Here is a 24,691-nt window from a genome sequence, read left to right as displayed (position 1 = left end):
TTTGGGAATGGTACTCCTTGTCCTATGTTAAATAGCATTTTGTACTTTATCCTTACTAAAATGCTGTGTTATAATTATCTGCGGTCCCTACTAGAATTTAAGCTCCTGAGGATAAGGACAGAGTTTGCCTTAGTTATGTTTGTAAGACCAGTGTATAGTGGCTTCTCTGTAAATTGTGCACTTGAGGAATGAACAAATTAATGATTGAATGAATGGAACACATGTGGAAGTCTGAATTATTATTTTTAAAATTGGAGGATACTAAGTTAAAAAAAAAAAGCAAGGGATGTTACCACTACTACAACTTTGAATGCAACATAATTCTACATATGAATTCGTGGTGATTATCCAGGAAACACCTCTCAAAACCAGACAGCTTCTCTCCTCTAAGCTTAGGTTTCTTTCGTTCTCTGACATAAAGTCATATGAAGTACTAAAATAGCCTCTGAGAAAGTCTCTCCCAAATTCAGAGTCCTTAAGTTGGCCCCAATATCTTGGCACTGGCTTTTGAGACAGAGCATCTTCTACTTAATGACATTCTTCTGAACTCTACCACAATCCTCAAAGCTCTCTCACATACACATGTAGTTCCAGGAGGACCAGCTGAGAGCTGGAAGTGGCTATGTATTCCCATGGACTGTGTCAGAATTTTATAGCAAACTCCCCAACTGAGTATTTCTTAATGTCCCTAGCCTCTGGCTAACCACCCTTGCAACCTGCATTCTGGGGTGAATGCTGAGCTCTCTTTTCCTAGAATTGAGAGACTGATGGGTCTGGAGAGACACTAAGGTAGATTTTTGGTTCAAGTCCTTTACCTTATATTTAATACTACTGAGAGCCATTCATTCATTCAGTGAATATTTATTGAGTGTCCTAAATTTCTGATACTATTCCAGGACTTGGGGGATCCTGAGGTGAACTAGACAGACAAAGACCCTGCTCTCACAGGGCTTGTATTCTACTGGGGTTAAGAGATAAATCAAGCATACAAACAAAATAGTTTCTTTAAGTGTAGTAATAACACAAAGTTGCATGATAGCAACTTGCCCAAATGTATCCATTCAAGAACATACATCTTGTCACCTCATTACACTTCCACACTGTTCAGCCGATCTTCCTTGAAATTCTTCATGTTTCCTTCCAGCTTTTAATTGGTTATATGTAGGTAGTAATAAGCCCTGTTTTGAATAAAAGTTATTTAGGAAATTATTACTGATCCTTATTTCTTGACAACATACCAAAAGTAACTTTTCGTACTTTCTTTTTCTTTTCTCCTAGGAATTGACTATTACAACAAGATCATTGATGATTTGTTAGCAAATGGGGTTACGCCCATAGTGACCCTCTTCCACTTTGATTTGCCTCAGGCCTTAGAAGACCAAGGAGGTTGGCTGACAGAAGCAATCATAGAATCCTTTGACAAATATGCTCAATTTTGCTTCAGTACATTTGGAGATAGAGTCAAGCAATGGATCACCATGAATGAGCCTAATATGTTTGCCCTGCAGGCATATGATTTGGGTGTATTTCCTCCTGGTGTACCTCACCTTGGAACTGGAGGTTATCGGGCGGCTCATAATTTGATTAAAGCACATGCCAGATCCTGGCATAGCTATGATTCCTTATTCCGAAAAGAGCAGAAGGGTATGGTGTCCCTAGCAATTTTTGCTGCCTGGGTGGAGCCAGCAGATCCCAACTCAGTGTTTGACCAGGAAGCAGTTAAAAGAGCCATAGCTTTCCACTTGGATTTCTTTGCTAAACCCATATTTATTGATGGTGATTATCCTGAAGTTGTCAAGTCCCAGGTTGCCTTCATGAGTAAAAAGCAAGGCTATGCATCATCAAGGCTTCCAGAATTTACAGAAGAAGAGAAGAGAATGATCAAAGGCACGGCTGACTTCTTTGCTGTGCAATATTATACAGCCCGCTTAGTCAGGCACCAGGAGAACAAGGAAAGAGAATTGGGTTTTCTCCAGGATGTAGAGATTAAACTTCTGGCAGATCCATCTTGGGTAAATTTGGACTGGATTTATGTGGTGCCATGGGGAATACGTAAACTACTGAAATACATTAAGGTAAATGCACAGTTTGTATCCATTTACACCCAAACATGTGAAGATGGGAAGACAGGCATATGTACGTGTGTGTAAGAGACCGAAAAAAGAATGATTTTACGCAACAGCATATGCATTTGCTGGTCCGGGGAGGGGAGGATTGGAGTTGATGAGGGATAATGGACTTCAAAACTGTGGTAGAAGTTAGGATTCACAGTTTAAGTCTTTGTAGCCATAGTAGTAGCTTGGACATATTTTTTTTTCAGGCTGGTGTCACAATAGTGATTATTAAAAGGCATTTTAAAGGTTGAAATAGTTGGAGCCTTTTTGGGTCACTGTTTTGCTGGATGGTGTCCAAGTGGCTGAAATTAAAATTTCAAGGTAACAGTTTTCAGGACCCCTACTGTGGAGGGTAGAGCCCATGGGACCAAAGGGTTAAGGAGCAGTGACAATCAGCAGATGCTGATGGAAGAAAGATATTTCTGTCTTCTCATTATAAGAAGAGTCATTTGACTGTCTTCATGGACATTTGCACAGCTTTGCTTTTCCATTGTTAGTCATAAAAGGTCAGGCATGGAAAATTAAGTTAATAGGGTCAGTGCAATTTGATGAAAACTAGTTTGGGGGTTGTAGCTTAGAGAAGATAGAAGGTAATGCACCTGATTTTATGAGCCATCTTTTTTTTTATCTGTTTGGAATAAAACTTCTGCTCTCTTGTTCCAGGATACGTATAATAACCCTGTAATTTACATCACTGAGAATGGGTTTCCCCAGGGTGACCCTGCATCTCTTGATGACACTCTGCGCTGGGAGTGTTTCAGACAGACATTTCAGGAACTGTTCAAAGGTACCATCTGAAACGATGAAAGATCAATTGTGCAAACTTAATATAATTTTCCCATGTGCCTATTTCCATTCAGCAAAGACCAATGATTTTAAAAGCTGAAATTCATGTAAATCAGTGTAAAGGCATGTAATTAAGAGAGAGGAGATAAAGTATTTAGGAAAGAGGAAGGTGAGGGTTTTGGCCTACCTTCCACCTCACAAAATTTAATCAAGTAAAAAGCGACTGTCTTCAGTATTTTGTGACTCCTGGGTGAAGGTGACATGAATGGAAGGAGTGGTGGCTGTTGAGAGAGAATATTAGTTATTACAAAAAGATTAGCACTGGCCAACTATAGCATGCTTATTTGCATATTTTAATATCCTAACTACCAAGAAATGAATTGACAGAATTTTTAAAGGACCAAAATTAAACATTCGTGCAATAAACTTTTAAAGTGGCATGAGTCTTTGATCAATGTATGTTTCATTTAATCTGTAACCAAGCAGTCCAGTTAAGAACAGTTTTTGTCACACATATAATCTGTGAAGTTTGTTTCAAGATGCTATTATTCTTCTGTTAACTCCTTTTCCCTCACTGGGTTTTTTTCATATTCGAAAATAAATGTGAAATAATAATCTTGATGGAGTGGTAAAAGACATTTCTACAGTAGTTAATCTTCCCCTTTTAGTTACTACTTGGAACACTATTTCTTCATAAATTTAATTTCTCCTCCCTATAAAGAAATCATAGCATAGCAACAAAATCCAATGTAAAATGAAACTTTTAATTTCTTCTTTTACCATGATAGGCACACTTCTCTCTCATCAATCTATTTGAAAGGTCCTGAATTTATTCTTTCCAAAATTAATCAGTACACACTAGAATCAGCCACAAGGAATTCTGGAAAGGGACGCAAAATAGTCTCTTTCCAAAACCTGAAAATATTGACTTAATCCCTTACCCAGGCCTGGAGTTTATTGGCAGAAGCAATTGGGTGCCTACAATTTGATCCAAGAGAAATGTCTTTTTTATTGCACACAAAACATTCTTCCTCTGTGTAGGAATTCACCTTTTGATAAGAAGGGAAATCTCTAGTTTTCTGAGATTCCTCCAATTTTCCCTGTAAATGGGAATGTTCAGAGTTAATCCTTTGATGTTTCCAGCTTCATCCTGAGAAACAAGAGGCTAGTTACCATCAAGCAGATTTATGGATGATATAGGGACCATAAATGACTTGTCCAAAATTGTTCTGTGTACTTTTGGGAAAAGAGAGAAAAAATAAAAATTGACTTTTTTCATTCCCAGCATGATGCTCTATTTAGTGCTAACACATAAGGGCGTTTCAGTGCTCTTTGAAATAGTTTCAAGTACCTTATACAGCCTCTCATATCTTTAACACTAAAATCTCAATGGTGGATCCACAAACTAAAACAAAGAAAAGTTGATAGAAAAGATACTGAGGTTGAGAACAGCAAATGTGGGATTTCGGTGTCTGAGGGACAGGAGAGGAGAGTAGAGTTGGGAACAAAATTCTGTTTTCAACTTATTGAATTTCTATTGTGTCTTTAAATTGGTTGAAACAGTACCATGCACTTAAATCACGAATTGCTCAAGCATCTATATTCTCTTCTGATTCTTAACAGTAGATGATGTATATTCCTTATAATTAACACATAACACTGCTTGGTTTTTTTAAACAAAATTGTAGCTTTTAAATATATACAGAAACCTACATATTGACAAGAAAACCCATATGTAAGTATATCTATTCTAGACTGGGTATCATGATACCTATTTTTCATATATTGGTATAATGGACACCAGTTATGTCATCTGTGGTGAAATTCTCTTTCGTAGTAACTAATCCCCTTTCTTCTATGAAATACCACCCCTTCACTGCCCACATCCTCAGACTTACCACAGGGACAGCCTTGCTAGTAGAATAAAATACTGCTCTTTGTCAACAGATAGTTGATCGGTCTAGATGTAGGCATAGGACATGATCTAGGCCAATGCCAATTCTTTCCTGGGATTTAGAACTTGGACCAATCAGTTTGTTTGTCTCTTAGCCTGCGATATAACCTTGTGGGGCATTGGTGGCTATGTCCTGCCATGGAAGCTTAGGGGTAGTTGGAAGGGGAGCTGCAGAACCTCAAGGGAAGTGGAGACAAAAAAATAGGGAGAGAGCCAGGATGGCACTTGAACCTATAATTCCAATCTGTTCTCAGGTCCAGCTGCATATATGTTCTTGGGAGACATTACTTATAATTAATTGCTCTTTCTGCTTGACCTGATACTGACTGGGTTTCTATTGCTTGTGACAAAAATAATCTTAATTGATATGGTCATATCATTTCATTTTCAAAGCAGTGAAATGAGGACTTTGCTCCTAGGTTACAGATGAGAAAACCGAGTTTCAAAGAGGCTAAGTCAGTTGCTCAAGATCACAATGTTCCTATGTAATATTTCCTGGAACAAGGCGGAATGTGCATGCTATTTATTGTTGTTACTACTATTTTGGCATTTGATAAGATCTGTGAGTCCAGGGCTTTCTGACTCAGAGTGCTTGCTTGTCCCACCGCATGGAACCCTTTCCTCACCTTTGGCACATTGGGCTTGCATAGACTCTGCAAGTGCTCCACGCTGCCTCTGCAAGAGCAGACAGGTACGGTGACCCTGGACAAAGCCAGACACACCCCTCCTGCTGGCTGTCAGAGGAGGGGAGCTGAACTTAATTGATTTTCCGAGACTCCTCTGAGGTAGCACTGATGATCTTGATTGGTGAGAACTTCAGTTGTAAGAAGCACCCCGTGAGCAATTAAAAATAATAACAGACCAAGGAAGACATTTGTGGGAAGCGCTGCAGGTGAGAGAGCCCGCCAGAACCCAGGGAGTCGGCTGGATGATGGCTCTGTGATTCCCACGAACAAAGCCTCCCTCCAACATCACACATCCGGAGAGGCGCATAATGACACTATAGCTGGATCAATGGCGTCTGCCTGGAGGTCTTACTGATCTCTTCAGGTAAAATCCCACAGCAATTAATTGAGCAGTAAAAAGTAAGCTAATGTTTCTGTTTCTTTTGGGAAAAGAAAAAAAAAAAGAGGAAAAAAATGTCATTTCAAGAAAAAAAAAAGAAATCAGCTAATGCCTTTTTAATCATTGCATTATTTAAATGCCTTTAAATAGGTTGTGTTTTAATTAATGTATATAGATAAGAGAAAAGCAACACAGTGGAGTCATCAAAAACTTGAAATAACATATAATTAGGCTTGCATTCCAGCTCTGCAAATTATACAATGAGGGGCATTTGGCAAATTGTTCAACCTCCCAAATTCTCTGTTCATCTATAAAAATGAGAAACACTCTCCCTGGCAATGCTGCTGTCAAGATTCGATTTAATGAGTTACTGTGTAAAACCCCCTAGCAATGGCCTGGCACATAGTAGGCCTTCAACCAGTGATAATAAAAAATTACTATTATTACAAAATAATGCATTCTTAAGAATATGTTGATTGCTGTAAATTAAAGAATTCATTCCAAAACTTATAAATCCCCCCCAACCCCCACCAATTCTCCAAGTTACAGTAGAGAATTTACCTAAGTCTATATACATTATTCTCCCATGTCTTCGGCTTTCTCCATCATTCTTTTTGGGGAACCTCTGAATGAACATTGTAACACTGACCCTCTGGCTACTCATGGTTGAATCCTGTGGAGGAGAGAGCAGCAACGACCTCCCTCCACTCATTATTTCCATCAGAGAGGTTGTCAGATTAGGCAAGAAATCAAATCACTGGCAGCAGAAACAATGGTCAAGCAGCTGGGCAAGTGAATTGCTGGGCCATGCACATTTTTGTATAAGTTCAGGCAGCCGTGATCTTCAAAGAGTGAAACTTTTCTCATACCATATGAATCTCTATTTTATTCATAACATCTACACCTGTCCTTACTGCTCCTGAGCCAGCAAGCAAGCTTAAGATCATGTGTAAACACACACAAATGGATACCTCAATAATCTCCATGTTGTTGGGAGGGGGAGGTAAGGAAGGGTGTGAAACCAGGGGAGTTTATTACTGCTGGGCAATACTCCACCCATGCTGTAAATCCTCCTGAAAGGGGATTTGAGCCCATGTTAAACCTGTTCCTGATAACCTACGCAGCATGTTCCTGCCTTTCGCTTGGCTCATAGTCCCTCCTCAACCTGGAATGCTATAGTCCTTGCCTTCTTGGCCCAGTCCTTCTGTGTGGAGTACATTAACTTGCTTGAAGTCAGGCAGGACGTGAGTTTGAAACCTGATTCTGCCACTGACAAGATCAGTAATTTTGGGAAACCTCTCAAAGACTTTCAGCCATCTCCTCTTTAAAATGGGAATAATAAGGACATCTGTCTTTTAAACAGTGGTGAAAAATGAACACGATGATGCTTACAAAGCCTAAATACAGAGTCTGGCACATTATGAAGGCTAATTTTGGATGGAGGTGGGTGGGATATGAACCCTCTGGAGCTGTGTCTTTTTCATAATTATATCGTTTGCTCAGAGCACCATTCCCATCGGAGAGTAGGTGTTCTACACATTTGTTGAATTTGGTTGTGTCTATCAGAGAAGAGTTTGTCAATGGAAAATGAGAAATGAATGATTAAATGATTGGGAACAGTATTTTCTTTCCCTAAAGAAATGTAACCCACAAAGAAAAAAAAAATGTGGCCTTCTGAAAAGTTTCTGAGCCAGCCCAACTTTCCAGTCAGATCCATGCCTGAGTTAGCACAGCGGTAGATGATTGCAGAGAAGGTTTGTTAATGACCAGCTTTAGGCTATTAATGACAAAACCCCTCAGCAAGATGTCATCAAAGTTATTGAAGACTTCATTGGAAGTGGTGAAGCTGATGCATTGTAACAAGAAGGTTATAAATCTTGCAGCTTGGCTATACCACCAAGGCAAGATGCTGAGCACAGAATCACCCTGCTGCTGTCTGTCAGCATTCTCCCTCCTCTGGCCTCTTCCCCTTCCCATGGAGAGCCAGTAAAGGAGAAACACATCCATTTTCCAAACTATTGCAGACTGGCAGCCACCTGCCCATGTCAGTTTCCGATCACAGAGGCCCATTTGACTGGACAAAATGTGTTAAACACCTGTTTTTCTAAATGTGCATTCAAAAAATTCTAAGAATTAAGGAAAGATCTCAAAGGTTAATACATTGACCTTTTAGAAAAACCAACCAATTAAAAATCCATTGCAGGCTTAGAATAGAAACCCGAGTACCTGGGTTTACATCTGGAGATTCTCACTCCATATCTACTGTTTTATTGCTTCTCAAAGTAAACCTATGGCAACTTAGGGTCTATGAAACAGTTCATCTCCTAGCTGACAACTTGGGTACAGGGTGGGTAGAATATTGGATTCACTTGGTACTGTTGTTCTTGGCTGGACTGGATGGCACCTGGTAAAGAGGGGTCAAGGTCAGAACAGAGAAGAAAGAATGAGATTCGAAGGCCATGTCCAAGAATTGTTGGCGTGTGCTAGTGTACAGACTCATGGAATTTGAAAAGTCACGAAGAAGACAATTTCCAATATATTTGCCCCCCATCAATCTATATAATCAGACTACACTTGAAACCAGACAGCCAGACATTACAGACTTCATTTGAAAGATATGCCAGATGACCTTCCTCTCTTTCTTCTCCCCTACTTCCGTTTAGTGGTCTACTTACCTTTGCTTTCCATCCTCACTGAAGTGGGGCAGAGCAGAAAGTCTGCAGGGCTTTGACAGTGAAGACAGGACTCAGTCCTGGGTTCTAGTGCTGTGCCTTTGGCTAAGTCATCATCAGGAGTCTCTGAATGTTGACTTCTCACCTGTTAAGTGGAAACAAGGCAGGCTGCTATTCTGCCTGAACCAAAGCTGGTTTGTGAAAATAAAATGAAACAGTTTGTGTCTATGTGTGCTCGGAACACCTTAAACTGTTAGATATTATTTTCATAGTTGATGTATTTACTTTATACTTCTAAGGACATTCATCACTTTGGCCGAAATACGTAACCTGAACCTCAGCGTTCTCTGCAAAGAGAAGGTGGTTGGTGCTCATTATCCAGATCTTTGCAATATCTTCCATTCTCAGAGTCTGTTTTATTTATTTTTCAGCACATTTTAAAACTAATATGACAGCGTAATCACCGCAGGGGTTGTATAGAACATGTACTGCCACCAAGTGATGGGTATAGTGCTTGCTTAAGGTCAGAACATACACCCACAGAGCTGTTAAGCTGCTTCACCAGGCTTATCTAGATGAGGTGCACATTGATCGACTCAGGGACATACCCCATTTAGCAGGCACACCCTCTTAGGTACATTTGCTTCATGGAAACAGGGTTCATGGAGTTGGCACGTGAGAAGCAGCTCAAGGACTCATTGGAGAATCGGCCCTTGTGCTTTCTGATTGGAAGCCATTCTTTGTCTTCTCTACCCATAGCATTTGAAGGTTTACACAGTGTCCTTTGTAGATGGACGTTCCTTTGGGCTCCTTCTTAATTCAGTTTCCAACTGCTCTGAGGGGATAATTACTTAAGGTTCCTCACCACCCCAGGCCTGGTGAATTTTAAGACTACAATGAAGCCTTTTTCCCCCAGATGATTCCAAGTGTACTTCCATTTTTTATGACAATCTGTCCAGTAGTTTTTGCGTGATGTAGCATCAAACAAAAGCTCAGTTTTATTTTTACAACTGGAAAGGAGACCTGTGAAAGAAGTAAAGTATAATGTAGCTGAAGAAAGTCTACTTTAACAAGATGAAGAGTAGATTCAGTGGAATCTGGAAAAGGGGAGAAAGAGCAAAGATTTGATAATGATTTTTAAAATTGCAATATAGAGATATAACATTTTGTAAGTTTAAGGTGTTCGTTTGATACATTTATATATTGTATTATGTTTACGACTGTAGTTGTAGCTAGCTGACACCTCTATCATGTCACATGATTGTCATTTTTTGTAGTGGGAACAATTAAGATCTAATCTCTTAGCAGCTTTGAACTTTGGTACAGTATTGTTGACTGTCATCCTTATGTTGTATATTAGCTCTCTAGAATCTTTTTTATCTACTAGTTTCCAGATTATACCCTTAAACAACATCTTCCTAATTCCCTCGCACTCTAGACTCTGGTAACCACCATTCTACTCTGTTTTTCATGAGATTAGCTTTAACAGATTCCACATATAAGTGATGTCATACAGTATTTGTCTTTCTTTATCTGATTTACTTCACTTAGCATAATACTCTTCAGGTCCATTCAATTTGTTGCAAATGGCAGAATTTCCTTTTTTTCTCAGGGCAGAATAATATTCCATTGTATGTATATACACAGACAATTTCTTTATCCATTCATCTACTGATGGACACTTAGATTGTTTCCATGTCTGGTTATTGTGGATAATGTTGCAATAAACATAAGAGTACATACACCTCTTGACCTTCATCAAGAAGACAAGAGGTAATAAGTATTGACAAGGATGTGGATAAAAGGGTCCCCTTGTGCACTGTTGGTAGGAATGTGTATTGGTGTAGCCATTGTGGAAAACAGTATGGAGGTTCCTCAAGAAATTAAAACTGGAACCACCATATGACCCAGTAATTCCACTTCTGGGTATTTATCCAAAGGAAATGAAAACTGGAGTTTGAAGAGAAAATGATTTTTCCTCCTCTGTTCCAGGGGAGAGCAATGCTGGACTATTCAGGTCATGAGAGGACTATTGGAATCAAGAGAAGGTGAATTTCTCAGTTTTTCCTGAGGGCCTAGGTGAAGTGGTCCTCTAGCTTCTGGGTACATTAGCTCTTCTATCCCTACCTCCAAAATAATCAGTTACTGCCTGGCCTCTTAATTACCTTGAGAACAAAAAAGTACTTCTTTGGAACAAGGCTAGTAGAATTTAGTCTTAATATGATTGGCAGGGGTTGCCTGGGTAACTGTGTTAAGAAAGATTCTGTTAAAAAGCTGTGGACTCATGGAAAGATCAGGAGAAGTGGATGGCCAGGTGTTAGCCATTCTTACTCAGAAAACTTAACATGAGTTCTCCAAAGTTAGAAAGAATTATAAAGCTATTATAAATGAATGCTGACATTATGTTTTGTAAATCAAGGTCTTTCAAGTTCAGCAGTGAGGATTAGGTCTGGATGCATTAAAAAAATGAGTCTCTGGATTTGCAGTGTTGATAATTAGACTTTAAGCAGTGTTACTCTCAGCTGTTCTATGGCCTTCCTCTCCATGGTCTTCTTATCTTACTTATTTATAATGTTGGCATTACTTATGCTGCCAGTCGCTCTATAGTGACATAAGTAATGTTTCTGCCAGCTTTCCCAGACTTGTAATTGGGTGAGTTACTGGTTAACTACCAGTCTTATATTATTTTTTCAATGGTGAGTCTGACCCTATGTAGAAGAAAATCAGTAATACTATGAATAAAAACATTAAAAATTGGTGCAATAAGTCATTCATGGGCTCCTTGTGCAACTGGAACACTGTTACAATTAAGTACTTGTAGAATAAGGAAATTGAATAAATAGCACTTGAGAGAGAGTTTGCTTCTTGAAGACAATACCCATTATACTCCTTGAAAGGAAGGAAGAAAACCATTTTTAGGAGAAAATGGAAGTTACTAAAATGTATAAGCACCCATAGGCAGGAACAGTGTGTGTAAAGATTTTATTTATCATTTTTTTTTTTTTTATCACACTTCAGAATTTATTCCTTAAAACATCAGATTTCCAGGAGAGTTTAAAAGAGGGAAGGAAGGAAAGAAGGAAGGAGAGAGAAAGAGAAAGAATGAGAGAGAGAGAGAGAAGGGAAGGGAGGAGGGAGCTATTTATCATTTTTTAAAGAGAAAATTCTGAGTAGAATAAAATTTTGGGATTTTGAGCTATAATACTCATTAAGTTCTTTGTAAATGTTTGAGTGACCAGGAGATAGAGTCTAGATTAGCAGAAAAACTGAATTACTCTTGGGAATTTCAGTGAACAGTTACATTATACTACCATTTTGCTTTTTTGCTTTTTAAAGAAATGATGGATTGTTTTTAGTATTATGAGAACATTTTCATGCATTGGTATTATACATAGGTGCTAATTAAGCCTTTTTGATATTAAACTTGGTTTTGTTGTGACAATGATTGAAATACATGCTAAACCTTTTTTAACCTTCTTTACATAAATACACTTAACCTCTCTGTGCCTCAGTTTCTTCATTTGGAAAAGAAAATGGTTGAACTAGCTGTTCTTTTTGGGATCCTTCCTGTTTAAGAATTTGTGACCCTCTAAATATTCCTTCTAGGCAGGTATGTCAAGGATCATATTTTATGAGAACTCTTGATAATTTCTTAGGCCATAAAATTAAATCTGAGGAATTATAATTAATAGTTCTTAAAAAAACTTTCTTCATTTTCATCCAGCTACTTAATTTGAAAGCTGAACACCTTTCTTATCTGAACATAAAATTAGACCTTACACTAAACTGCTTCTGTTGATATTGATTCAGGTTCCAGGTAACATTTTCTTGACCTTCAATCTGGGTGTTTCCTCTTTTGTTCATTCATACTGAAAATGAACCTGACTTTTCTTCCTCCTTGAGAAACTTATTCCTTGGAGTTCATAGTCAGAAGGGTCTCCACAGATTCAGGTTTAACAAAAGAGCAGGAAATTGAATGAACAAGTCAGTCCAAAGCATTAGAGTAAAATCCCCAGCTGAGCAATTCTAGGGGGCAGTTACAATCACGAGCAATGAAATCACCTTTCAAAACATGAGCATGGCAGGCACCATCTAATCTACAAAGTTGTAAGACAGTTAAGTATGATTTTGAAGCTTCGCCATAAATGCATAATTTAATTCAATTAGGCAGTGCGATAATTTTAACTTTCCTTAAATTTTACTTGAGCACGAAACTTTTGTTTCTGGGTAAGATCCTGAACTAGAAAGAGGGATCAAGTTGCAGCATTTTCAGAATTATCTTCCCACCAAAATTCTGTGTAGAGACGTCATAGATGGGAAGTCTGTTTTTCGATTTTCCAGAGTTCAGAGCTTACTCTAATCAGGGCTCCTTTTACCCCAAGTTACTTTTTAGGTAGCATTTTTTTCAATACAGTGAAAATATCATCCTGGCGCTGGAGATGAAAATAGTTTCTTTTGGAATAGAAAGTAATTCTTAAGGCTTATCTGGAAATGCTAGCACATAGGATGGGGAGGGAGGCCTGTCTCTTTGAATAGGGTCATCTCAGCAACAGCAAAATCGCCTGTGTGTGAATGAGATTAGCTAATGAAACAGTATCATGGCCTGAGATTATTTTGTGCTATTCTAAAGTTCAGCCACATTTCCCCCCTTGTTTGTGAAATTCCATTATAGGAATCACTGCCTGCTTTAAAGATAAGTGAAACCATTATGGGTGGACGAAGAACAGGCATTTGAACCTTGAAGAATTTTAATTGGTGTTGGTAAGTGAAGGTGAACAAGAAGCCATAAATGTTTCAGGTGAAAACATTAATGAGTTTGGGACTAAAAAAGTAGATAATGAGAGGAGGAATGTATCACATCTCTTAATGAAGTAACTTTTTTCTCCCTTAACAAGTAGAATTCATTTCTTTAATAGATTTAAGCCCAGGCTAAAGTTTTAAATAATTTTAAATGATCGTGTTCTTTCATAAGTGATAGTCAAGTCGAATATGTTGCCTACTTTAAAATAACTGGAATAATCCCAAAATTAGATCATCACAGAAAATAGGAGCAAATGAGTCTATTGTAAATATATATACATTTACTGGTAGATCATTTTGTTATGTGGCTGAAACTATGATGGTTTAGTCTTTTAAAACATTTTTTCCCCCAAAGATATCAGGCTATGTTCTTGATCCTTTCAATGAGCCATTAGTCTTTCATTTGAAAAAAAACCCAAACTTCAAAAATACTACATGGCCAAAGTTTGCTGCCCTCATGAATACATGGTAGTAATCTTAAGAATCCTTCAGCATTCCTGGAAAAACAAACAGCATGGCCCATTGGCAGCAAATTTTCTGAATACTTTCATACAACAAGGATTTGCCTGTTTGACATAAAGAAAGAGCATATTCTTTAAAGACAGGTAATTTCATATTCAAACCCAGCTCTGACACCCTGTTGTGTTGTGTAACCTTGGACAAGTTATTCTAACTCTATGAAACATCAGTCCATCATCTGTGAAATTTTATTTTTGGTAAGGATTAATGATAATATACTTCATACTCTAGCAAAATGCCTAGCACATAATTCCCCCAAATGATAATTATTGCAGTGAATTCTTTGTTACCCAGCATCTATTAACCAGGATTTTAGAAAAACTGTGACTCCTGCGTAGTCATCAAGCACTGATAATTTATGCTTCTCTTGATGACCCTGAAATGCATTCTGAATAATTACAGAAAGATTACATTATAATCAGTTTAGTTTCAGTGTTAAGTGTATTTTAATTTATTCTCATTCTTTAAAAATTTGTAGTCCTTCTGCATGTGGTAACAATTAACAAAAAATATTTGATTAGCTGGAGCACTTCACTTCCTGACTATCTGACTAATAAAGAGTTTATTGTATATCGTTGGAACCCAAACTCTGTCCTACAAATATGCTGGGCATTTGCTGGGTGGGTTCACTTCATACTGATTTTATATCCATTCTCAGAGCCAATGTGTTGACTTATTGCCTGTTGGAAATTCTACAATTAATCTTAAAGTATCCTTAAGCAATAGTTTTAGTCTACTCAAAACCCTCTCTGCATATTTCTGAGTACCATATTGTGATGTTGCCCATCTTATCTGATTTTCTGCAGATGAGTTAACTAAATCTATCACTGAGCATTGTCTGCCCTTTTCTTGTAGATTTCTAGAGATGGACATCATAGCTGACATTAATAATCAGTCTATCTTGGTGTTTCATCAACCTTTACTCTTATCCAGTCATGTTTCAGACTCATTTTCATTGGGATTTTTAGGCTTTTTTATATAACCTTCCTGATGAAAACTTCAGCATGCGCTTTATCATTTTCATGGTTCTTCTTTGAACCTTCTACATTTTCTCCCATGTGTCTCTCTCCCCCCCACATGTAATGTCATATGCTGCTTTAAAAGATGGCTTCACAACTTACTTGTGTTAAAAATAGTCTCTTCAAAAATTTATTGATTTTTGTCCCTTTGTGATCTCTGTAAATAGGTACATATGCAGGCAAGCAGATTACTTTTAGTGGTTTAATTGATCACCATAGGACGTGGTAGCTCTCTGTCCTTCTTTGGCCTCATCTCCCTTCCTTTAAATCTCTGCCTGCCCTGAAATTCCCTCTTCCAACCCAACAGCCTTCTCCTCCCTAATGTCCTTACAACTTAGCCGACACCCCCAGTATTTACTCAGTGAGTCAGTGGTGGCAGTGGAAAGAGGCTGATTGTTTCCTTGAAAAGAAGAGGAAGGCTAAGGGGAAAAAAGCCAGCGATTCAGTGGTATCATTCTCTACAGCAAACCTCTATTTAACTACTGAAAACATGTTTCATGTTTGACAAGCCATATTTACATTACAGTGCTATTTTGAATCTTCTGGGAACCATGAGTTTGAACTTTGGTATATTAGAATTGTCAATTGCAATGTTTCATTGAATAGGCTTCTTTAACCCAGTGTGACATTTTCCTAAGTGTAGCATCAGCCATCTGGCAGAAAAAATGACTTTATGTTAATGCAAAATGTTAAAACTCAAGAACATTAGCAGAATTGAAGTTAATATATCTTCACTATCTTTTTGGACAATACCTTATTAGCCATAGAAATGTTGTATTAAATATTTGTGTTGGTCAGAAGCTAAAGGAAATTTATATGATGTATGTTATTTTTCAACTTTTGACATTTGTAGTGCTGTATTCTCTTATAATATGTGCAATTGCATCCACCCTAAGTCATGTATTGCTTTCTTTTTATTTAGGAGAGATTTGCTTCTTGAAAAAAAATTGTCTTCTTTTTGTGTTTCTATTCTGAAAATTTTTTTTGGTTAACACAAGCATTGTTAAATCTGTTATTCAGAATAATGGTAGAGAGGACTGAAGAAGTGCCAGTTTAAACTTGTTGATTTTTGTCAAATTATTGAAGATGTATCATTTTATTACATTCAGATTATTGATGAAAAAAAATACCAGTTAGTAAAGCAGAAGCAAGGAGGAAAAGGAGAATGCAAATGTCCTGCTTACAGATATTGACATAATAAAACTGGCTTGGAGCTCCCTGGCATCCAAGTCAAAATGAATTCACCATTAGTTACATCAGTAGTTTTCCAAATGTGCTCTGTGGAGCCTTGGATTCCACAGAGACATCTTGGGGGACTGTTGGTTGTACAGCAGGAGAGTTGAGAAGGCAGGGCTCCAAGGCACCTCTGCTTTTATTGGTTGCACATATTGGAAATCTATAAAAATTGTCCTTTTAAAGTAAGACTCTTATTACTAAAAAAAGAAAAATTAGAAAGCCACCAAATAATAGGGATCTCATTATCAGAGGGGAAGAACCATAGTAGCTCCTTTAGGGGAATGAAGCTTAACTTCTTTCTCTTTCACTTAAAAAAAAAGTCATTTCAAACATACAGAAAAAACACAGGTACCCACAGAGCAGTGATCCAGCTTTAACAAATGTCCATATTTTGCATATATGTTTTACACTAAAAAAGAAACAAAATACTATTGACTCAGGAGAAATTCCTTTGTTACTCTGCCTTAACATGTCTCCTTTCTTCCCTGGCCTAGAATAACCTTGGTCCTGAAGTTGATGTGCATCTGCTTGTGCACTAGATACACATTTTGCTACAAATGTATATGCTCATAGCCTATGTACATACTTACTGTTTTGTGCATTTTATTGTAAGTATAAATGGTGTTACATTACACATACCCATTTTCAACATTACATTCTTTAAGATTTTCTCATGTTGGCACTTTCACTTGCATTCATCTTTTTAATGTATCTATGGTATTCTGATATGTGAACAGACTATATTTATTTATCTGTTCTGCTGATGGACATTTGGGGTCCAAATGAGGAACTTCTCTCCCACTTTTACAAACAATGTGTTGTTCTGAATATTCTTGAGTAGCTCATATGTTTTTAAGGCGTTTTGTACACTGGAGTTTATGAAACAGCCCACAGCTAGCCCACTTCATGTCTCTGTACCATTTAGAATGAAGCTCCATTTCCTCAAAACCCTTTATGTTTTCTGGAAAATGGTCACAAAGACTAAACAAATCTAAATCATTTTATGTCAAGGGTGTCCTCTAGAGCTGTGCCATGATCATAAGCAACAGTCCTGTATGCAGGGGATGCCAGAATATGAAAACCGGTAGGATATAAAGAATTGAGTGAATGAGTGTGCTTAACGGGTGGTGGCGGGAGGAAATTGTGCCTTCTACAGAGATAATGTGGTGCAAGTGGAGAACACAAGGAATATGTACAGGTTTTGTGTTTATCCAGGTCACAGAGGACCAGGGGCAGAGCCCAGTGATGTTCTCCGGAAGTATTATTCATCAGTTTCTCCCTCAAGCCCCTTCTATGCAAACATATGTAACAATGCAGGCTTCTGTTAGGCTTCATCTGCTAACTCAACCGTCTGTTACTAAGGGAGGGAAGTTGTCCAGGGAAGGCACATGTGTCCTTGTTATGGGAAAGGAGGTTTGAATTGTACAAGGTGGAGGGACTAAGCTATGCGCCTCCCACTGGCCTGGTGCTACAAGTGTCCATACATTGAAATGCGTTCAGCAAAAGTTCCTTTAGTCCTCACCAGGTGGCTTTGCTGGAGAGGGAAACCACTGGACACCAGGCAGCATGATGTCCCCCCTCTATTGTTTATCAGAGAATATTCTGTAGGGCAGTACGGGAGAAATTCTGTCCTGCTTTGGAAATACTGGAAGTATATTATTTGCTTTGCAAAGACCTTGTAATTAGATGTTGCACAAGACACTCTAGCAAGAAACTGTCTAGGTGCCTGAAGTTTTGTTCCTTCTTGAGCCTGTTCCATGCAACATTTTAATCAATGATTTGGGTGAAAAGTTGGGGGACTGAGTTTCAAATATGCAGATGACAAAAAAACTCACAAGGAGAGGGAGCAAAAATAAGCTTGCTGCTTCTTTTATGATGGTTAGTTCATTTTCATCAAATGGGTCTTAGCTTAAGACCCATTTCACTTTCTCACAGAAGCTGTCTCTGAGGATCTGACTGATGTATGGCCTCCATTTCCGGTTAGTTTATGCCTGTTTTCTTTATCTGAAATTGTATTTCTTAGTTGCTCACTGGTTTCCTGACACATCTCCATAGACTATAAGCTTTATAGAGAAGGGACCGTGCTTCCCTACTTATTTCTGGCACCCTAAGACATGGAATAGATCCTGGCACATAATAGGAACTTAGTACATTTTTCTTGATTGAATGAAAGTCATGGGAATCATAGAAGAATATTAGGCAAGGAAGTGACATAATCAGATTCCTGGTTAGAAATGAAATTTGGAAGGTGTCAAAACTAGAAGCCTGGTAGACATTATTGAATAGGCTTCATGGAAGCAAGCATACATGTTGTAGCCATTTAGAAATTTGCCTTACTTGCTTCATAGCATCCAGTATCCTGATGATAAGACATAATAGAATTTTACTCTCAGTTTATACCTGGAATATTATCTTCCATCCTTGGCTCCATTGAACATGTTAATATTAATGATCTAAATCATACCTAAAAGAGGATGTCTAGGATGCTCTCATATAGGGTCTGTAGTTTTTGTTAAAACTGTTAAAGAACTACAAGTATTCCTCAGTCATTGAAAGTTCATGTTATGAAAGACCTACATTACTACCTGCTTTTGCTAACTGAAAGAAATCTGCAGAGCAATTTTGCTTTTAGGAAAAAACGGTGAAAAGAGAAACCAGAGCTCAGCATTTGCTTTGCAGTGAGCCTTACAGAGGCAGCTCGCACCCCGAGCAGGGAGAGGGGTGCCACTGAGCTCCTTCCCAGGGAACTGCGCTTAAGCATCTCAGCATCAAGCTGCCACAGCTTTGAACAGTGTCTGTGAGCATCTGTGCTTTCTCTTAATTTACCATGTGCACGCATTAGCAAGATGAGTCCTGAAGTGTAGGAAAAGCCCAGGAGAGGTTATTTCTGGGATCTGGGAATGCTCACAGAATTTTCCATGTACATTAATGGAAACTGTTTCTTTGCTTTATGCCATTTCAGCTTTTGAAAGGTTTCACAGGAACTCTACTTTGGGCGAGTGGGGGAAACCTGTATCAGACAGGACACCAGGAAGATTCCTTTTGTGTTGTTAGAGAAGGCAGGGCTCAGACCGGTGGGGGCCTGTTACCTGAAAGCAAGTTTCAGTTCATAAGACAGGGCTTTCTAACAATTAGTGGGCTGAGTAAGGGAATGAACGTCCTCAGGAGATCTTTAGATACCTGTCAATAGATGGCAAGAAAGCAGGTGCCAGATGTCCATCTGTCAAAGACGCTGTTGAGAGGCTGCCTGCCCCTCGTGGGAGATTCATTCCACAAGTGTGTGCAATCACCTGATATTTACTGAGTACCCACGGTGTGCTTGCTTCTTTGGAAGATACAAAAATACATACGGCACAGCTGCTGTCTGGACGTGATCACCATCCAGTCCTAAATTCTGTGAATCTCAGGAAGTTTTACCCAAGGCCCTGATGTAATTCTCACAAATTCCACATTAGAGCAATCTGAAGTTATGGTCTCCATACACAGCCAACTTACTGGTAATACCCTTACGGGCAGGAGGAAGAACATGGTGGAGAACACCACTTCATGGCCAAGTTCTACTTTCACACTCTAATTGAAGCTCTAGCTTTGCTTTTGTGACATGAAAGATGATGGCATATAAAAAGTTAGGGTCTTGTTTGGTTCACTTCTTTCTGGTTTTGAAAGTTAATATGAATTCTGAGTTCAGGGTAATGTGTGACGGCTTTATTTAATCAATCTCTGTTGAGATAAATATTTTTGCATTAAAATTGGATCTTTGTGATTCTCACTGGTGACAAAAACATGAATTATAAAGTAGAGACTTTATGGAATTATAAGTAAGCACACTTAATTCTTTAAAGTCAAGTCTATCCCAATCAATCACAAAGTGTTTGACTTGGAAACCTCCTTTAGTGCAGCAGAGAACATTAATAAATAAATGTGTGGATGGAACTGTTTTGGGCGTTAGATTTGCGTATCACATTATAAAGCTAACATTTTGGTCTGAATTCTCTGGCTGATGCCAATGACACAACACTGGCCATCTCACGGATATGGCCTCTCTCTCTTTCACATGCTGCATGTGTTAGAATCTCATTAATGTAGAATCTACATTAATGTGTGTAATATTTCCAGCAGTAACTGATCCACATGCTATCACAGTGGCCTGAGGGATTAATGTGCTTCCTGAGGCTACGTACCATAACCTTGGGAGCCACTATGACCCTGGGTAGATTACAGTCCCAGAGGGTCAATGCTTGCTTTCATTATTATATTAGTAAATATACAAGACACTTGAGCGGTCTTTAAAAATATTCCTGTGCTATATAGTCTGGGGACCAGGTTATTTCCTCTATTGGCTGAAGTCTCATTGTGTGTGTCTACTTTTCATTTGTTGGCCTTAAAATTAATACAGTTTACAATTATGTTTTCCAAATGTAGTTCAAATTAATGTGTCCTGAGTAAGGGCTGTCGGACAGAGGGAGTGGGTGGTAGAGGCGATTTTCTGGAGCCACTGTGCTGGAGTTGCTAAGAATGATTAGCCAGCAGGGCCTAAGGTGTCCTTTTAGTATGAGACTCATACTAGAGGATCATAGGTAGAAAAGCAAACAGTTTGGGAAATTAAAAATATTAAAATGGAAGTTTGCACATTCTAACATTATTCCTACTTTACTTCTTTTTAAGAACTGTATCTTTTGCTCTCTTTAGATCAAAATTTGGAGCACTGAACTCTTGGCTGCACATTGGGGAGATTTAATAAATACTGACAATTGGGTTCTGCCCCTCCTGATTCTTTTCTAAGTTAACATCCAGCATTTCATGTAGCAATTTTAATTTACTTTTTCCAGCCTTATTGACATATAATTGACCTGTGACATTGTGTGATTTTAAGGTGTACATGCTGATGATGTAGATATGTGTATACATTGCGAAATGATTACTAAAATAGAGTTAGTTAATACCTCCATCAACTCACATAAGTACCTTTTTTTTCTTGAGGTGAGAAAATTTCAGATTCTCTTAGCAACTTCCAAGTATATAGAAGAGTATTATTCACTATAGTCACCATGCTGTACATTATATCCCTAGAACTTTTTCATCTTGCAGTTTGAAGTTTGTGTCCTTTGAACAAATTTCCCCAATTCCCCCACCTGCTAGCTTCTGGCAACCACCATTCTATTCTGTTTCTATGAGTTTCAGTTTAAAAAAAATGTGACATATAAGATAATACAGTATTTGTTTTTCTCCATTTCACTTAACATAATGCCCTTAACATAATGTTGTTGCAAATGGCAGGATTTCATTATTTCTCATAACTGAATTCCATTTTCTATATATATATGCTGTACCTTCTTTATCCATTCACCTGTAGATGAACACTTAGGTTGTTTCCCTATCTTGGCTATTGTGAATAATCCTTCAATTAACATGAAAGTGCAGAAACAGAAATTATAATTTAAATATTTGGGGTGTGGTCTGGGCATTAAGGATTTTACAAGTTTCCCAGGGGATTCTAATATGCAGGTAATGCTGCGGATCACTGATTTGTATACTTTGAAATGTTCTATAGAAATATGGAAATTGAGAAAATTAGAAGCCTGTGCTTATATTGGCAGCTTATGTAAAATAATGATAAATCTTTGGAAAATATGTTTTAGATCTAGCTTTTGTTTATATCCTTAGGATATAGTTCTAGATGGAAAATTACAGAGTCAAAAGTATGCACTTTGAGGTGTTTACATGTGTATTTTCAAATTGGGTTTTAGAAATTAACTTTTTAAAAATACTTATTAGAATACCCATTTGCCACATTTTCACCAATACTGAGTATTATCTTTAAAATACACGAAATCACATAACAGATTTTCTAATTGTATATATATATGTTTGTACTTATGTTTTTGTTTTCATTTATATTTAAATTAATTTCAGGAAAGACTGAATGTTTTATCTATTAGTTACTTGATTTGCTTCTATAAGGTGTCCATTCATGTCCTTTGAACATTCTATTGTTTTCATGTTTAGCATGAGTTTTAAGAAATTAATAGCCATTATAATAAATGACTGCCATTTCCTCTAGAAATCCCCAGGAAGTATTTAGAGTCGATGATGATTCTAATACACGAGGCAAATTCTTCAATGGTATTTATATCCTTAAACATTGAATCCATTTGTTATAATCTTTGATGCTGTTTTAAACATTTTATAAAGCCTAAAATGAGATTTTTCAGATGTCATTATATATAAATACATCATATGAAGGCATTCAAAAGAGGATGAAATAGGGAGAGAGAGAAGGAGAGAGGAGCCCTATCCTCTGGACTATGATTCTCTAGTCCTGGAAACACAATTTAAAAACTGGAGTTAGAGTATTTCCTGTTCTGTTCATGCTAATCAAACATTTTGGTATCATTTCATTGTAACTTCATTTGCCTTCAAAGTCAGCAAATCAAGTGGCAAATTTTCATAGCTCCCCTACTGCTACAGTTACATACATTATGGACGCCCGTTACAAATCTAGTGATGATAGCAAAGAAAAACATGGGGCTTATTACATCCTAATTAAACCCAAAGATTGTTTTCATGATTCCTTAAGTCTAGGACAGCTTTTACTTTAATCTCACAGACATATCCCAGATCTAAGGCAAACATAAATATATTGCATTATCTTTTTCTGGCTGTGCATGATTTATGTTCTCTCTGGGTGAAAATATGTTTATATGATTTTGCTATTGTGATAAATTGAAGGTGTGATATTACAAACCAGGATTTGGAACAACAAAGACTATGAAAATTGAAGTTTCAGTTAACAGGCAAGATACTTTTCTGGTTGTCACTGAACTTTCCAGTCAACAGTTAAGATGTCTCAATATAAAAGAGATAAAATCTCTTCGATTTTCTGGAAAACAACAATTTTCCAAGCCTCATTTTTATTTCTCCTGCTTATTTTATGGCCATGCCTTTCTTTCCTGGACATGCTTTTTCCTTTCCCTCATCTACCCTTCTGTGTGCGCTGCTCTTCTTTGAACCTTAACGTTCTTTTTATTTCAAAATGGGCAAACTATAAGGCTTGAGCCTCAGTTCAGCATGGCTTGAAATGGCTTAGTATAAATAAGAGAATTGTGTTTTATGCTATTCAGTCTTAAGGAGTAAAAATGACTTTCACTTTAGTGAAAAGAAGCATCACCATGTTTTAAAATTATAGACTTTTAGAGCTGAGAGGAACCATGGAAATCATGGAGTGCATTCATCTTATTTTATGGATTAAAAGTGATCATGCAATCATTCTGCCACAAGTAAACTGCTCCCTGTACTCGTGGGCCTGCTGCATATATTTTGCCCACCTTACTTCCTCAGATTAAGCTGAGCCAGAGTTAGACTAAAGTGTGGTAGTTAAGAGCATAAGCTTGATGCTAGACAGATAGGGGTTCAAACCAATTCTCTGTCTTTCAGCTCTTAGATTGGGGCAAGTTGTTTCATTCTGCTGAGCTTTAGTTTCTCATCTGTAAAACAGGGCTTATTGTATTAATCACATTAAGTCATTAGGAGGACTGAATTATGTCATATTTGTAGAATATTTAGTTCAGTGCCTTGTGCAAAGTGTCTAAGAAATGGGACTTGATCTTTTCAACATCCTTTTTATTGTCCATCTTTTCTTCTAGGTTGTGAGTTCTCACATCCTTTCTTCTAGGCTGCCAGACTTCTTCATTCTTTGTTTGCCTGATGTCTTGGCACAGCATCTCATCAATGGCAACTTCGAACTTCCAATAACTTGAGATCCCAATCTTGGAGTAGTCTTTGTCTCCTCTGTTTCTTTCACCTGCAAACATCTAGGTTTCAAGCTACTATCATCTTTGCCTGGACTAATGGACTAGGCTCTTAATGGGTCTCCCATTTTTCTATCTTATAGCAGCCTGAGTTATCCTCTTAAAAACATGTCAGATCATTTTAACATTCTGTTTAGAGTTCTGCGATGACTTTCCATCTCATACAGTGTAAGAGTGAACACCCTTAAATGATAGACAGGGTCCTACATGGCCCCCTTTTCATTCAAACTCTTAGGTCTCATCTCCTATTATGCTCTTTGCCTCATTTCACTGCAGCCACACTCACCTTCTTCTGTTACTCAGCACTCCACTCCACATGATTGCCTGGAGTAAGGATTTGAATCATATCATTAGATAAGCTCATTGTTAGCCTATCCACATATTTTATACACTATTATTTTCATATAGGGATAGAGAGGGCCTAAAATAAAAAATAACATAAATAATTAGGCAGATTAGTAACAAAAATACAAAAGTAAAGGAAGGTGACTCTAGTACGACCGATGTACTTACAAGGAAGATGGTACTCTGCATGTGCTGAATTCGTAGCATTTTTATCCTGGCTGGCCTCTTTCTTCTTCTTTAGAGATGACTAGATCATCTCTAGTCAACATATATTTTATTCTTATTGTCTGTAGTTTTTATCTCCAGTCCGATACACTATTTGTTTTATTTTTCTGGCTGTTCATCTTGCTAAGATTTTAGTTAGCTCATCCTA

The 24,691-nt window shown here is 37.7% G+C and overlaps 1 protein-coding gene across 1 annotated transcript in view; it reads left to right on the top strand.

The window, feature by feature from the left end:
* LOC108389137 (cytosolic beta-glucosidase) overlaps positions 1-24,691 on the top strand; it is a 96,713-nt gene that overhangs the window by 41,970 nt on the left and 30,052 nt on the right. Inside the window, exons 3-4 of the mRNA XM_017647708.3 lie at positions 1,279-2,075; positions 2,778-2,901. Coding sequence (XP_017503197.2) covers positions 1,279-2,075; positions 2,778-2,901 — 921 coding nt within the window. The remainder of the gene's footprint in view (positions 1-1,278; positions 2,076-2,777; positions 2,902-24,691) is intronic.

Source organism: Manis javanica, chromosome 5 (assembly GCF_040802235.1).
Source record: "Manis javanica isolate MJ-LG chromosome 5, MJ_LKY, whole genome shotgun sequence".
Taxonomy (NCBI): domain Eukaryota; kingdom Metazoa; phylum Chordata; class Mammalia; order Pholidota; family Manidae; genus Manis; species Manis javanica.
The sequence above is the reverse complement of the archived record's forward strand: the minus strand, read 5'-3'. Positions and strand labels throughout refer to the sequence as shown.